Raw genomic sequence first — 16,184 nt, 5'->3', positions numbered from 1 at the left:
AACGAAGAGTAGCCCCCGCTCGCCACAACTAGAGAAAGCCCGCACACAGCAACAAAGACCCAACGCAGCCAAAATAAAATAAATAAGTAAAATTTTAAGTTATAGAAGTATAATTTTAAAAAAAGTACTTTAAGAAAGAAAAAGACAAGGACCTTTTGGGACTTCCCTGGCAGTCCAGTGGTTAGGACTCTGCGCTTTCACTGCCGGGGCCTGGGTGCAATCCCTGGTCAGGGAACCAAGAGCTCGCGAGCCTCGTGGTATGACAAAAACAAAAGGTCAAGGACCTTTAATTCCTCCTCAAAGTCTGTAGATAATACTCTGAGCCACGTCCTTTGAGCTATTTTGCAGACACTGAAATCCCCACCAGATGGAAGAAGTTAATTACATGATGACAAGACTACAGCCGTGACATGAACTGCTGGTCCGTCTTACACAATTCCAAGAACTGGCCTCAAGGGGATGCGAACAAACCCCTTCTGGAACTGAAGACTAACTGCACTTAAAACAATCGAGACAGTGATCACATCACCGCATGACTAACTGCAAGTTGACTGTCAGAGCTGACTGCGCTCTTCTTCACGCAGCTGCCCCCAGCCCGGGCCTGTGCACCCCTGAAGCGCCCCTTTAAAATCTCTTGTCCCCTGATCAGCAAGGGGGAGTTGATTCTTTGGGACGTGAGCCCACCTTCTCCCCAGGATTGCCAGCTTCCTCAATAAAGCTGCCTCTCCTCTTACCCAACACTTGGCCCTTAGTATTGTATTCCTGAGCGATGAGCTGCCCAGCGTGAGTTCCGTAACGTAAGGAGTCAAATATTCACTTAACGCCTCCTAAGTGACGGGTACGGAGGCAGGGAACAGTCCCAGTGCTGCCCGTCTGTCTGCTGGGGACCTGGACAAGGGTCCATAGGTCATTAGGCGATACAGAGAGAACAGCTGGATGGCCGAGGGACAGGTCAACAGGTGCACCCGAGAGTCACCTGCCCCCATCTGGGTCCCGGCCTTTTCCCTTCTGATTCTTCGATGCTTCTAAGCTTTAGAAAAATCCTTTGCCTACGGTTAGTTTATAGCAACGGCTCTTCAAGATTACATCTGTTCCCTCCCTTGAGTCGTCCCAATTTCTGCACCTCCTTTCACCGTTCAGAGGGGCTCAGGGCTGTCTCTGCTCGAGATGGCTGCTTCAAGGTCCTGGCTCGGAGGTAAAGCCACCGTCCGCTTTGCTTCCAGCTCGGCCAGGCAGCCAGGCCTGTAATGGGTTCCTGATGCAGGAGGCTGGGCAGCGTATGTTGCCCAGGTGGGGCACCTATGTTTAGGTTTACCTCCACTGATATTTCCTTTGTGATTGAAGATGATAGGTAAATGTAATAATGCTTACTTGTTTAAATGTTTCATCTGTCTCTTTTTTTCCTCCCCCACCCGAAGGGTCTCTTGGGCTAGAATTTAATTAGCGACAAATTCTGGTGGTGACATTTTGCAACATGAAACACAAGCAGCTGAATAGAATGGGGCACAGGTGTGTGAGTCACCTGCCTGAGCGAGCCAACCATGGAAACACACCAAGCCAGTTGTGAGGAGAACAGATACGCCCCTTTGGCATGTAGACAATTTTGAGCTGTAGGCAATCCGGAGCCAGCAGGCTCAGTACAACTATGACCTCTTCCTTAAATACCTGAAAGAATTGAGATAGGGGCCTGTACCCGAAGAAGAGTTATTACCAGGGAGAACTTTTTTATCTGAAACACTTCCCTGCACAGCAGGGCAAACGTTAATTACCAAACTCAGCTTTCTGTATCGCCCCATGAAGGGCCCTCCTCCCCTTGGGAGCCCCAGGCCCCCATCCCATTCCTTGAGGCATATAAGCCTCGATTGCCAGGCTCACCCTTGGTCTCATATCTTTGGGCTCCTACACGTAAGAAATTAAATTGAGAAAAAAAACCCACAAAAACACCTTGGTTTCTTCTGACTCTGGGAAAATCAGAGATCACAAGTGAAACTCCAAAATTGCTTGGATTTAAAAGTTTGATTCCTTCTGAATAGGGATTTCAAATTAAACTGAATGGCCTCAGGACTCGAGATGGGGAGACGGGATACTAGGTCTCTTCCCTGGCTCTAGTAGGATAAAAAGCTGTGTCGTCAAGGAATGAGATGAAGGTCAACATTTTTCAGGGCTTTGGGCAGAAAAGTAATGCTAATTAATGGGTTAGACTTAGTATAGTAATTATAGTCAATGACAGTGTAACATCATCACCTCACCCTAGGGCTCAGACAACCGTCCCCAGCATTTATGCTCATTAATTCACTTAGTGCTTCATTTAAGCACAGAGAGGGTTCAGCAGTTACTCCTATGCCCACACAGCAGGTGCAGGAAAGTGTGGACCAGCATTCAAGAGTTTGACCTTCAGAGCTTGCCTTCCATGGCAGCTGGAAACATGTCTGGACCCAAACCTGCAGCAATAAGCACGTTGACTCCATAAAGCAGCATGAGACAATGACTATACAGACAGACATGGCCAGACCGTGTCCACGTGACAAGAGACCCACCATCTGTGCAACAACCGTCCAGAAGCCAAACCACAGCCTCTGCAGCCATTGGCCCAGAATGTCAGGAGGTGGCCGTGACAGTCACCTTCCCTAATTTTTGCCCCATCCCCCTTCTAACTCAGGACAACCAGAGAAGGGCCAAATATGCCCCTGAAAGCAATCAAACGGGACGCCCAGCTTGCAGTGAGCCTGCCCATAGCCTCCTCGGGCCCAGAGACTCCATCAGGGCACACCTAAGCTTTCCTTTTTCTAGTGTAGCCGCCCCCTCCTCTGCCTGCCTGTGAGTCTCTGTCAAAACCCAAGTGATGGTGGTGGATCCCCTGCTACCGCCCGCTCTGAAAAAACAAGCCTTTCCACAGGTGTTACCCTCCTAGTTCTAAAATGTGAGCACCTGCAGACCCAGGTCCAGCGGGGACAGAGGGTCAGGCGTAACGAGGCACCTCAAAGGTGCCCCCCACCACTGCCCCGAGCTGCAGGATGACAAAAGCCACAGAACCGCCTGCCTTGCCCTTCTGGGTCGTTATTTTCTGATGCTTTGTTTTTGACACAGAGGAGTTTTCCATTTTTATGGGGTCAAATCTGTCTCTCATTCATTCATTTGTTCAATTATGAATTGTGGGAGTCCTGAAACCCAGTCCTGTGACTGGTTATAATTAACACTCATGCCCGGGTGTCTGTTCTTGTTTTTCCCTCTTGTCCTAGCCCATACCTGTTTGATCACATTTTTGCCTAATCAATAAGGAGGAGTGAAGGTCAGAGGCTTGGAGCCACAGCGTTCCAAGAAGCATCACTGGTTATGTGCTGTTCTGAGTCATCTTCCAGGGCAAGATGACCTTTACAGAGTATGTTGACACAGACTCCGGCGTCACAGACCACCAGACCAGACACATAGACGGCAGAAGACTCAGACGGCACAGCTCCTCTGTCCTTCCCCTTTAAAAACTGCGAACTCAATTTTTCTAAATGTGAATTGGAAGTGCCAGTTCAAGTACGCTGCCTATTTTTAATGATCTTTGATTTATTCATTGGTAGGGGTTATTTATATATTGTCAGATATGTGTAATGAGAATATCCCAGTGGGTGGTTTGTTTTTTCATTCTCGTAAATGTGTCTTTCAACGGATAGTTCTTTCTTCTCATTAAATGCAAATGATCAATTAAGAAAAATAAAAACTGCCAACTCAGACCAATGAGGAGTGGATCTGAGGCTTCCCTCCTCCCTCGCTTGGAAGCCTTACTTTGCAGCAAACCCCGCTATCAGGGTTTGGCTTTCTGTGCTTGGGCCTTTGATGGGTGTCAGTCTCTCCTCCCCCTCCCCCCAGGGCTCAACCACACACGACCTCCATGCTTCCTGACTTACAGACCAGGCTCTGCCCTAGAAAGTACCAGAAAGGCTCACCTCCCCACACATTCGCTCATGGGCCACTCCACTGGGCCCGCCAGGAGGCGAGGCTGGGCCTCTGCCTGCAGAGTCAGCACCCAGTGATGGAGAGGCCCAGTGACCACCGAGGTGTCAGTCCTGTCGGGTGGGGGGCAGCTGGATCTTTCTGAAAGGCCAGTCCTGTCCAGACAGCTCCCAGCACAGCCCCACCCTGCCCCAATATGACGGGGACCCTTCCTTCCCAGGATGTTGAACCTTCTCATCCCAGGATGTCTCAATCCCAAACCAAACCCCGTCAGAAACCAAGCCTTAACTAACTCCATCCACCTGACCCCACCCCAGCCTGAGACCCCGGGAGTCATCACCTCCCATCACTGGACTCCTTTGTGCCTCTTCCGTCCACCCACGTCAGCCCTTCACTGCGTCCCCCGGGTCACAGGCCCATGACGTTCACAGAGCAGCCCACATGACAGGCCAGCCCAGGTGGGGCGCTGGGCCGGGCCGTGGGATGAGGGGCGCCAGGCAGGCAGATGCCCGCGGGAGGGAGGGCCTGCCAGCCCGCCCCTGCCCCTCTCCCCCAGCACCCCCAGCTCCCGCGCTGGCCGGGGGCTTCTCTCCCCTCCGCCCTCGGTCCAGCTGCCCGCCGCTCTCCGGACCCCAAACGCCCCTGTCGTTTCAGGACCCACTACTGTCATCTCACGCAGTGGGTCAAACTGTGGGGACCCGGAGACCAAGACAGGACAGTGGGGTCTGGGGGCACTGTGTGGTCCGAGAGGCCAGGGAGGAGTCAGGATGGGCCACTCCGCCCCGCGCCCTGCCCCGCACCGGGCCGTACCCCCGAGGTCCCCCGCAGGGCAGTGCCCGGGGCAGGCGCCCGCCCAGCCACCGCGAGACCCGGAGCACCACCCTTCCCGGGAACCTGCGGACCGCTCCCGCCCTCCCACCCACATCCTGCAAGGCCCCGCCCACCCTCTCTCCCCGAGTCCTGCGGCCGCGCCCCTATCCCGCCCTCTGACTCAGCCGACGGGGTGGCTGACACCAAACCCAGGGAGAGGGGCCAGCCCTACAGCACACGACGCTTGGTCCCGAGAAGGTGCCTGCCGGGGGTCCCAGGCTGCGGCCTGCTCCCGCCCACGGCGCATCCCTACCAGGACGCCCCGCGCCCCATTCCCGTCCCGGGCGCCCGGCACCCCATTTCCGGTCCCGGATTCCCCCCAGCCGCGCGCCGTGGTTCCGCCCGCGCGTCACGTGACCGCCGCGCCAGGTCCGGCGGCTTGATTTCGGTCCGCTGCTCCCGACAGAGTTCGGTGCTCGTGCGCGTCCGCTGCTCCCGAGTGACCGCCGCCTGGTGTCCACGCCCGCCCGCCCCGCCCGCCGCCGAGATGATGTGCGGCGCGCCCACCCCCACGCAGCCGGCCACGGCAGACACCCAGGCCATCGCCGACCAGGTCAGGGCCCCGGTGGGCGGATGCGGTCCTGGGTGCCCGGGCAGTCCGTAGGCATCGCCGCCGGGACAGAGGCGGTGCGCCCGAGCGCATCCCGCCGTGGGCCGGGCTGGGCGCAGGCCGATGCCCCTCCCCGCCTGGGAAGCGCGCCCGCGAGCGGAGGTGTCCACAGGGGTAGGGCCGCGACGTGCCCGTTGGGGAAAAGCACTTAGAGAGCGAACGGTACAGTAGGAGGGGTGAAGTAACCCTGAGTGAGTCCGGGGACAGGGTCCACAGGCGTCCTAGACTTAGGCTGTTATTCTAGCACTTCCGTGCACAGTTTGAGGTTCTCTCCAAATGAACAGCTTCGAAACGCAGTCCAGCCTGGGTCGCGGAGGCAGAGCCTGGTTCGGACCCTGGGCAGCTGTCGGCCGGGTTCCGAGGAAGGCATCTGCAGCCAGGGAATCAGGTGAGGGTGGGAGGAGCCGGGCCTGCCCTGCCTATCCTCGCGTGTCAGCAAAGTCGCCTCTCGACGAGCAAGACCCCTTCCCGCCTCTTCGTGGTTTTCCGGGCCTGAGAATTCCCCGCTCGTCATGTGAACTTTAAATGTGTGTCAGCTCACTTGGTAGGGAAGAGTTACTGTCTCAAAGGGCCCCTTCATTTGGGGTCAGCTCCTTGAGAGTGATATGTCAGTGGACCGTTCTCACTGCTCCTGGGGACAAGGAGGCTGCCTTTGTGCTGGGTGGTCTCTGTGAGGGGCATGGGCACCATCTGGTGGCCCTTTGAACTGACGCTTTTGGGACAGTCTGGGCCGCCCGTGAGAAGATCAGAGGCCAGAGACCGGCCCGGGTCAGAAGGACGTCGCGGTGCTGCATTCCGTCCCCGTCTCCTCCAGCCCTGTCCTGGGGCCCTCCCTGGCCCTCTGCCCCACCTGGTCCCCTCAGGGCCGGGAGCTGGCAGCTTCCTAAGTGACCCGGGGCCTTCTGCACACCCCCTGGCTACAGCCCAGCTCATCTTTCTCCTGGCCGGCGGGCAGTGGTGTCAGTGACCTGACGTCCCTCCGGCCATGGCCTGGCCTGGCGTTCACCGCCTGCACGTGCTCTGTTCCGCCACCTCCTTTAGGGTTTTCTCAGGCCAATCAGTCCTTGCACAGGGCGGGGGCTCTGTGCAAGCCCCCCTGAAGCGGGGAGAGAGACGATTCCATCTCAGACTCCCAGGAGGGTCTGTGGGTGTCACTCACCCCCCTGGTCTTGTAAACTGTCTGCAGGGTCAGTTCCCTGCAGACCTGGCAGGCACCTGGCAGGAAGAAGGGCCCCACGGGGGAGCGTTCAGACGCAGGTGGGCACCAGCCCCTGGGGACACGCGCACCGCCGTGGGAGCCGTGGCAGCTGCGTGGAGAGAAGGCGGCCCGCCTTCTCACTTCCTGACCCTCCCTCCTGTCCTTTCTGCCCACCTTATCCACAGGGAGCCCCCCTCCCTGAAGGCCTTTGCCACAGGGACTCGCTGGCATGCGTGGTGGTGACCCCCTCAGCTCCCAAAGCAGCATGCTTCCGGGCTTCAGTGAAATCCTCCGACCCTCTAGGACTGGTCCTGTGACGGCAGTGCAGAGTCAGCGCACTCTCGTGCCTGCCGGTGATCCAGAGAGCAGCCGGAGCACTTTGAAACTAGATTAGGTTTTAAAGTCAAGACAGAACAACCTGCTCCCCACTTCCTCCATCAGAATGCTCGGTTACCAAAAGGCCAAGACCCTGGAAAACAGGACTCATCGGAAAGTGTGATTACTGTCTGACACGAAGGATCAGGGACAGCCTCCGCCCAAAGGCACTGCATCCTAGAGAATTCATGTAAAAATGCGGCAAAGCGTTTTTCCTGCAAAAGTGTGTTATCTCCTGCATTATCTGTCACACAAGAAATTGGGAATTCTTAAGAGAATTAAGGCACATCTAGAAGATGGAAGATTAAATTTAATATTAAATTTAGTTTAACGTTTTTAACTGTTTTAGCTTTCGATTTTAAAAGAGTAATTAGGGACTTCCATGGTGGTGCAGTGGTTAAAAATCCTCCTGCCAATGCAGGGGACACAGGTTCAATCCCTGGTCTGGGAAGGTCGACATGCTGCAGAGCAACTAAGCCCGTGCGCCACAACTGCTGAGCCCGTGTGCCACAGCTACTGAGCCCGTGCGCCACAACTACTGAGCCCGTGTGCCTAGAGGCCGTGCTCCGCAATGAAGACTAGCCCCCACTCGCTGCAACTAGAGAAAGCCCGCAAGCAGCAACGAAGACCCAATGCAGCCAAAAATAAATTAATAAATAAATAAATATAATTTATTTAAAAATAAACAAATAAAAGTGTAATTAGGAACTTCCCTGGTGGTCCAGTGGTCAGGAATCCTGCTTCCAATGCAGGGGACGCAGGTTTGAGCCCTGGTCAGGGAACTAAGATCCCACATGCCACAGAGCAACTAAGCCCACATGCCACAACTACTGAGCTTGTGCGCCACAACTACTGAGCCCGCACGCCACAAGGGAGAGCCCACGTTCGGCAACTGAGACCCGATGCAGCAAAACTTAAAATTAAAAAAAAGAATTTAAAAGAGTAATCAAAAAACTATATATACTCTTTGCAATGAACTGTGTGTTAAGTAAAAGAGAAAAACAGGGTATGAACTTACATACGTTGTTGTGACAATGAAAATATCAAACTATTCCATGCCTGGAAAAGAAAGGGAAAATGATACAGAGAAATAGTACTGTTGAAACTCGGCAGAATTAGAGAGCTGTTTTCTATACTTTATCATCAGAGCTGACAATTTAATGTGTCTGCTCAGTTGTGAAGAACAGTCGTGTCATAGAAAGTCTGTAGAGGGCCGGCATCAGAATTCAGCCGTGACACTTAATTCAAGTAAGTGCACGTGTCTCTCCGTTCTCTCCTCCCCCAGGTGAGGGCCCAGCTGGAAGAGAAGGAGAAGAAGTTCCCGATGTTCAAGGCTGTGGAGTTCAAGAGCCAGGTGGTCGCCGGGAGGGTCTTCTTCATCAAGGTGGGATGTCAGCCTCTTTGGAGGGTCTGGCCTGAATTGGGGGCGCCTAGGTGCCTGGGCAGGGGTGCTTAAGAGGGTCGAGTGGCAGCCCCCAGCTTCAGGGGTCGCTGGCCATCTAAGATGGGCACGCGCGTGTGTGTGTGTGTGTGTGTGTGTGTGTGTGTGCACACAGCCTCCTGGAGGGGAGGACCGAGCCTTTCGGGGGCTCGGGGCTCTGATGGAGTGAGTGTGGGTGCCGGGTGCTGGCTGGGGCAACGAGGGCGTCCCCTGCACTCGATGGAGGAAGGTGGGAATGTCCTCAGCCCAGTCGCTGGTCACCTGAAGGGACATGGCCTCCTGGCACCCAGGGCCTTTCTCCCAGTCCAGCCGAGGCCAGTGGAGCAGGGGGTCAGAGGCCACACCCGCCCCTCACTGGACTCTCTTTCCAGGTTCAAGTGGATGATGACAACTTTGTGCACATTCGAGTATTTGAAAGCCTCCCACATGAGAACAAGCCCTTGGCCTTGGCCAGCTACCAGACCACAAAGGCAGACACGACGAGCTGACCTACTTCTAGTCCCGATTTTGCACAGAGCCCGTCGCCCATGTGGGTGTGGGTCTCTCCACTGCCAACCTGTGTCTGGGACCTCACGCGGTGCCACTTGGTGGGGGGGGGATGCACCTCTCCGGTGTCTCTATTCCTCATTTTCATTGTGTTCATTTTTTTCTCCCAGTCAACGATCTTAAGTAAATTACTTTCAAGGAGGGCTTGTGTTATCTTTAAATGTATGTATTTTTTCAGTGTTCACAAATTTTCTGTTTTGGGGTTTTTTCTTCATCTGAAGCTGTAATCACAGTAGAGAGGTGTCATGAGGTGAGAGCTGTCCAGGGTGGAGCCCCCGCTGGGCCTCGTGCGGCCTGAGACCCCTCCCCCTGAGCGGCCGAGCAGGGGTGGGGGATGCCCAGGTCACAGCAGGCGGGCTGTAGACCCAGGATTCCAGGAGCCTGTGTTCTAACCGCAGCTCCACACACCTCCGTTGCTGTGACTCTATCCTGTCTCTAAAATACAAGATTTGAGGGAATTCCCTGGCGGTCCAGTGGTTAGGACTCCGGGCCTTCGCTGCCGAGCGCGAGGGTCAATCCCCGTTGGGGAATTAAGATTTCACAAGCTGCATGGTGCGGCCAAAAATGAATAAATACATAAATACACGAATACATTTTTTTCAGCAAATCCGATTCTAGAGCATTAGCTCGAGATGTCCTCAGACACACTGGCACATTTCTGGCTCTGGTATAGAGAATGGTCAGGTGTGGGCAGGAGAGGTGGTAACCCTGCAGGTACTGCCGAGCGCCATCAGCCTGCAAGGCTGTTGAGAGCTCAGCCTCTGGGCTGCACGTGGCCTGCACCATCTCCCACCCGAGACCGCTGCCCACCTGACGCTCCCCATGGCCGCCGGCACCCAGGAGCCAGTCCTGCACTTCCTGGGCATGTAGGGCATTCCTGGCCGCTCAGGCCTATGCTTCCCTCTCCGCTTGGCTGAGACCTGGCTGGTGACTGGCCTGGAGCTCCAGAGGTGGTAGAGGTGCATCTGGAAGGGAAGAGTGTCGGTCTGTGAGGCACCTGCCTCAGGTGTGTGGCTGTTGCTTGGTCTCCAGGTGCGGGAGCTGATTTTCAGCCAAGGCGAGTGTGGTGAGCTGCTGGGCATCTGGAGGAATTAGGGTTTCAAGATCCTCAGACGTGTCCTTCCAAACGTCCCTATCCCAGGCCTCAGGGCCCACTCCTCCCCTTTAAGGACCCTACTTTCAACGCAACCTATTTTCTTGGTTTGCCAGGCCCCAGGCGTCCCTGGGCTTGTGGCTGCATCGCGCGTCTGCCTCTGGGTGTCTGTATCCCTCCTCATCCCATCAGGACATCAGTTACCAGACTTAGGTCCACCCTAATGCAGTGTGACCTCAACTAGTACATCTGCAAAGATCCTATTTCCAAATAAGGTCACATTCTGAGGTTCTGGTGGCCCTGACTTATTGGGGGACACCATTGATTTTTGGGACACCATCCTTTTCAAGGATGCTACCTTTATAACGAGACCCTGAATTCTACACTCAAAGTGGGCAAACTGCGTGGAATGTGAATTATATCTGAATAAATCTTTAGCAGTGGGGGAAGGGATGGATGGAAGAGGGAGGAAAGGGGCCTGGGACAGCCTTGTGCAGGTTCAGACCGCCGCGGGGGGCCGGCCCAACTCTGCACCTCATGGGGAATCTCTTCAGTGTCCTAACTTAGGCAGAGTTACAGATAGGACGACGCTGTGTGGCTGAGATCCCAGAGGCCCCTGGAAAGTTCCACACAACACGTGTCCCAGTGCCCGAAACCTGTGGATGTTACCTTGTACAGCAAAAGGGACTTGGCAGATGTGGTTAAGCTAAGGGTCTTAAGATGGGGAGATGGTCTTGGCATAGCCGGGTGGGCCCAGCGTCATCACAGGGTCCCCGTGAGAGGGAGGCAGGAGGGTCAGTGTCAGAGAGACTGAAGGTGGAGGAGGGGCCACGAGCCAAGGAACACGGGTGCCTCCAGAGCTGGAAAAGGCAGGCAGGGAAGAGTCTCTCCGGAGCCTGCGGCAGGAGCCAGCTCTGCCCACCATTTTCAGACATCTGACCTCCAGACGGTGAAAGAATACATCTGTGTTGCTTGAAGCTCCTCGACTAGTGGGAACGTGTCACAGCAGCCACAGGAGACTGTCACCAGGAGGCGGAGTCCGGGCCAGGAGGGCCTTGCTGGCGAGCAGAACAGCACGGGGTTGGCAGAAGCGGATCTGAGAGGTCGAGTCAGAGGCACTTGGGACAGGATCCCGCATCCTCCCCCACCCCTCCCTGCCTGTCCAGCAGGGCCAGGTGCTGCCCGGAGGCGACCTGAGGACTTATTTACAGAGATGTGGGCTGATCCTGGGGAGAGCAGGTACCTGCCGGGCTCACAGGACCAGCGCTGTCACCACCCAGGTGTGAAGGAAGCCGGAAGCAGCTGGTCAGTGACTGAAGCTGGTCCTCAGAACCGGGCAGGGAGGGGCCGGGAAAGGGAGCCCAATCCTGCGGGAAGCCCACCTGGAGCCCCCTGCCCAGAGCATCCAAACCAGCCCTCCCAGGGCAGAGAACAGAGCAGGTGAGGGCATCTGGCCATGGCGGGCAGGACAGTGCAGGTCCTTTCCCGAAAGACGGATGTTAGGTCCTTCCCCGAAGGAATCGGCTGCCCTCCGTCCCCAGCAGTAACCACTGCTTAGTTGGCTGTTTAACACAGCTTTAGGTCCTAGTTCACAGAAGGGAGCTCCTCTGGAGAAAAGAAATCACACTTCAACACAATCACCATGAAAATATTTATTTGTGATAATTATAAGTCAGTAAGACCAGTACAGACAGACACGGCCTCTATAGCACTGGAACGAGTTTTACGTTTAAAACACATGACACGCGCACAGGTGGGGCTGGTAGAGCACGGGGCTAGTGAAACCACTGCCAGAAACAGAGAACCCCCGCCCCCCCGCCAACTTGCAGCCGGGATCGAGCTGTGTCCCAAGGCTGCATCGCTTCCCCCGAGAAGCCCTCAGAATCTGAGCTCAGGGAGGGACTGGGTTGGCGTCGACTGGCCTGAGTCAGTGCCTCAGTCCTCCAGGGGGTCCAGTTTTGCAACTGTTGGGGGAAATCCCAACGAAAATTCTAAATCAGAAAGTATGCAGCTAAATCTCAAAACATTCAAAACGCCACCCACATACTTCTTACCCTTCAGGGGCTGCATGGGGTAAATTAAGACTTCACTTCCGTTTCCCCATATATCAACATCTACACCTCCCATCATCAAGATGACAGTCCCAGATATTTTGCAGGAATGCACTAAGGCTGGAGTTTTGGGGCACACTGGGGGGGTTGCTGCCAGGCTTACTGATTCCCCCTTTCTGTCCCGACCCCCCACCATGCCCTACACCCACCCTCCTTGTGCCAGAACCTGGGTCCTCGGTGAGAAAGCAACTAGTGGTCCAAAACCCACTGACCCGGCTCCGACTCAGAAGAGCACGAGGGAGGGTGCCCAGCTCTGCGTCCTCGGACGCACAAGGAGTAAGGCCTGCCTGGGGGCTTCCCGAGCACAGGGGCCTAGGGCGGCGTGCCCTCCCCTCTGTCTGCCCAGTCCTGGCCCTTGCAGGGCAGTGATGCCCCAGGCCAGGGTGAGTGGCCCGTGGCCTCACAAAGGTATGTCCTCCTAGAACGGGTTTCCTGCTGCAGAAGACCGGGCACCTGCCCCATGCTGATGTGGGGCTGGGAGCTTCCTTCACTGCAATCCTGGAGCTTGGGGCCCCTCCCTGAAGGTCAGAGATGGACACAGGGTCTCCCGCTCTGAGCACAGGGCTCTGCTCAGCTCCGACAGTGGAAAGCTTTAAACACACCTGTTTACTCTGCCAGAAGTTAAAAAGAAAATTCTAGGAAGAACTTTCCAAAGTTGTAAAACAGTCTCTAAGTCAGACCTAAGATTACTCATCAAATGACCGAACACACCGCGTCGGGAGCGCAAACCTCTAACTAAAGGCAGGAATGTCGTTTGTAAGACATCGTTGCTTAATCGGTGTCTTTGCACATTAAGAACAGAAAACGTCTGAACCAAGAATGAACTGCGGGAGTCCGCGGGAAGACAGCTACGGGAGAGCTCAGTTTTAGGAACTAGGGCCCCAGGCCACATGGCAGCGGGACACGTTCACGGGCCTCCTCCCCGTGCCGTGCAGCACAGACTACAAAGCCTGGTTCCAGTCACCGGACAGGAAAGACTAATGCCCCAAAGAAAAAGCCCCTAGAAGGGCAGCTGCTGTGTGTCACCTACCAGGGAGGGGGCAGGGACCTCTGCCCTCGTCGCCCCCTTCTGGCAGAGGCCGGAAGCGCGTGACTAGATTCTGAAACCACAGCGCTGTCTGTAAAAACAGGCAGGAGTTCATGACACTGTCGGCTGCAGAAGCAAACACACGCGAGGGTACACCAGCTCCGCACACAGCTCCAAGGCCACCCTTGTGCGGGCGGTGCCCGATCCCTGCTCTGCGGGGGCCCAGCCTGACCGACGCCCATGGGCCGACCTGGAGAACATGGAAGGGTCTCCTGGGTGGATGTGCATCCTGACCAACAGGCCCAAGTTCAAGGCTTCCCGGCCCAGGGCCCCGTGGACCTGGGCTCCCAGAGCCGCCTCCCCCCGAGTGCCCACCAACTGACGTGCTCCCTCTGTAGACACGGGAGCAGCTCTCCAGGGGGTCCCGACGCAAAGAACCACACAAGGTGATGCGAAGGAAAGCCCCCTGCAGCCTGGCATGGAATGGAAACTGAGGATCTGAGAAGTGAGTCTGGGGGCCACGTGGCTCCCACCCACTCAGAAAGCCAGGACGGACCACATTCACCGCATCCCTGCTGGCACATGACCCACTCCGCTCACTTACAATTGCCCTCCTTCCGGCCCAGGCAGGTGCTGGGGGCTGAGCCAACCCCTGCCCCATGGGGAGACGTGTGTGAATGAGGCCTGAGACCAGGCAGGTGGCCAAGGCAGGGATTCCAGGTGATTCTGGCGCCAGAGTGGAGCGCAGCCCAGCCCCGTGGTCACGGGTATTGATTCACAGACACGGGCCCCGCCGCCGCGGGCAGGTGGTCCCGAGAGGGCGTGTGCACACTGGGGGTCCAGCGGCCTCCAGACGGAACACTGTCCCCCCTCTTCTCTGCCTTTCAACTGATGAGTGAACGTGAGGTTCAAGCGATGAGGTCAGAAGCGCCAAGCCAGGCTCGGCCACTGCAAAATGAAACATACTCTGAAGACTGGTCCTAACAGTTTGAGGACAGGACAAGAAGCAAAGCATCGTTGCTCTACCCCCACTGGCCTGCACGGCAAAAGCAGAGCAGACTAACCTGGTTACCTTTGCGGGACTTGGCAATGATTCAAGACTGGTTAAAAAACAAGGACCGGGGCTTCGCTGGTGGCGCAGTGGTTGAGAGTCCGCCTGCCGATACAGGGGACATGGGTTCGTGCCCCGGTCTGGGAAGATCCCACATGCCGCGGAGCGGCTGGGCCCGTGAGCCATGGCCGCTGAGCCTGCGCATCCGGAGCCTGTGCTCCGCAACGGGAGAGGCCACAACAGTGAGAGTTCCGCGTATCGCAAAAAAAAAAAAAAAAAAAAAAACAAGGACCGTATTTTGGAATCCATCTTTAAGGTCTCCAGGAGAAGGTCTGAAATCTACACTCTGGTAATAAGCAAGCAGTTCAGGGCCAATGTATCTCTCATCTTAAAATAAATGATTATTTTCCATGTTACTAAACTGTGGAAAGTGAATATTAAAAAAAAGGTTAATTCTAACTTGGACCCAAACTGTATCAAAACCCACTGCGACTGCCATGGATAACTTCTAGATGGGAAATTCTGAACAGAGACAACCGGGGGCCTCTGCTGTCATCGTGACGGATGGACTAGGTCCCAGCAGAAACGAGCCTGAGATACACAGGTTCAGCAACATCACGACAAAAAGTACGCTCCGCTCGGGTGGGGAGGTCGAATGCGCTTTCCCACAGAATCTAAGGTTCCGGAGCCTCGATCTCCTTCTCTCAGGACAGGGGGGTTCAGGCCACAGCTCTCCAGATGGCTGGAGGAGGTAGGAGAGTTCATGATTTTACGGGAGGAACGATTCTCATCGTTCTATGTATGATATCAAGAATTGAGGGTAAAACCCACTGCGGGCAGGACTCTGACATAGAACTTAAAGAACCAGAGTGCATTTCCCTCAAGTCCATGGTGCACACACAACAAGCCACGACCCCCAGCACCATGTCTGCAGGGCGCGTCTTCACCGTCTCATTGAAGAGAGGAGATACTCTGGCTCCTTCCCTGGTCTTACACTTGTTCTGCAAGGTTTAAAAACAAGAACAAGGAAAGAGAAGAAAATGGAGATTTCCCGCTGGCTGGCGTGTGGCCGTCTCCCCAGCTCTATTTGGCAGTGACAGTATTTTCCATTAATTAAAAGCTCTGCAGAGGCCCAGGACCCTGGGGGACTATGGCTGGTCCCTGGGCTGCCCTGCTGGGGGGCTGTCCCCCACCAGGCCACAGGCTTCCCCTTCCTCCTGGGCCAGCGGGCCCTGCAGGGACCAGGAAACATGACAGGGACACAGATGCCCTGACCCACCGGCCGCTGAGGGGAGCTGAGGCCCCCCCACCCTGCGCGCAGGCACTAACGCCTGAGAGTGACGACATTTGGAATGTGAGCAGAGTGGGGAAGAAAGAAAAGAAGGGGGTACAGAGAGTCCAGTGGAGACTGGCCAGCCTTCGTCCGGGGGCATTTCCAACAAAGGGCAGAAAGCGGTACCGAGGCGGCGAGAGTCCTAGAGACGTGGGCACAGCCGGACGAGGGTGCAGGCTCCAGGAGAGGGCCTGCCTGTGGGGCGAGGCTGGGGGTCAGGGACAAGGGCTGCCCTAGGAGAGCCTGCTTCCCCAGGCCCCAACATCCTGCAGCCTCCCTGCTCCCCTCCAGACTGTGGGCTCCTGAGAGATGCAAACCTCTGCAGCCCCCAGAGTCGGGGCGGATGCTGAGGATGGGCAACCCCGCCTGCATCCATGCCTGGAGGTCCTCAAAATTCTGGGTAAAGTGGGGCCAGGGAGGTCACCCCCGCAGCGGCCGGCTGGACTGGTGACAGGGCCTGCGCCACAGCCGGCGCTGCCCCAGCCCGAGGTGTCTGACAGCCGCTGCTGTGAAGCTCTGCCCCTGCCCGCTGTGGGGAGGGGCGGAGCTGCGGGGGCCCCGGGAAGCCTCTCGCTTCCGGGCACCTG

At 56.1% G+C, this 16,184-nt stretch overlaps 1 protein-coding gene across 1 annotated transcript; it reads left to right on the top strand.

The window, feature by feature from the left end:
* Positions 1-4,990: 4,990 nt before the first annotated feature.
* Positions 4,991-9,124, top strand: CSTB (cystatin B). Its single transcript, XM_032631461.1, has 3 exons — positions 4,991-5,365; positions 8,281-8,379; positions 8,808-9,124. Exons 1-3 carry the CDS (start codon positions 5,300-5,302, stop codon positions 8,922-8,924), a joined length of 282 nt encoding a protein of 93 aa, XP_032487352.1. The 5' UTR covers positions 4,991-5,299; the 3' UTR covers positions 8,925-9,124.
* The last annotated feature ends 7,060 nt before the right edge of the window (positions 9,125-16,184 follow it).

The sequence above is a fragment of the Phocoena sinus genome, chromosome 4 (genome assembly GCF_008692025.1).
Source record: "Phocoena sinus isolate mPhoSin1 chromosome 4, mPhoSin1.pri, whole genome shotgun sequence".
NCBI classification, from domain to species: domain Eukaryota; kingdom Metazoa; phylum Chordata; class Mammalia; order Artiodactyla; family Phocoenidae; genus Phocoena; species Phocoena sinus.
Note: the sequence above shows the minus strand (reverse complement) of the source record. Positions and strands in the feature narration are given on the sequence as shown.

Bases quoted from the DNA above. Each gene is read 5' to 3' on its own strand.
- CSTB (XM_032631461.1), top strand. From the start codon at position 5,300: ATGATGTGCGGCGCGCCCACCCCCACGCAGCCGGCCACGGCAGACACC. The intron at 5,366-8,280 runs GTCAGGGCCCCG...CTCCTCCCCCAG, and splicing joins CCCAGGCCATCGCCGACCAG to GTGAGGGCCCAGCTGGAAGA. The intron at 8,380-8,807 runs GTGGGATGTCAG...CTCTCTTTCCAG, and splicing joins GGAGGGTCTTCTTCATCAAG to GTTCAAGTGGATGATGACAA.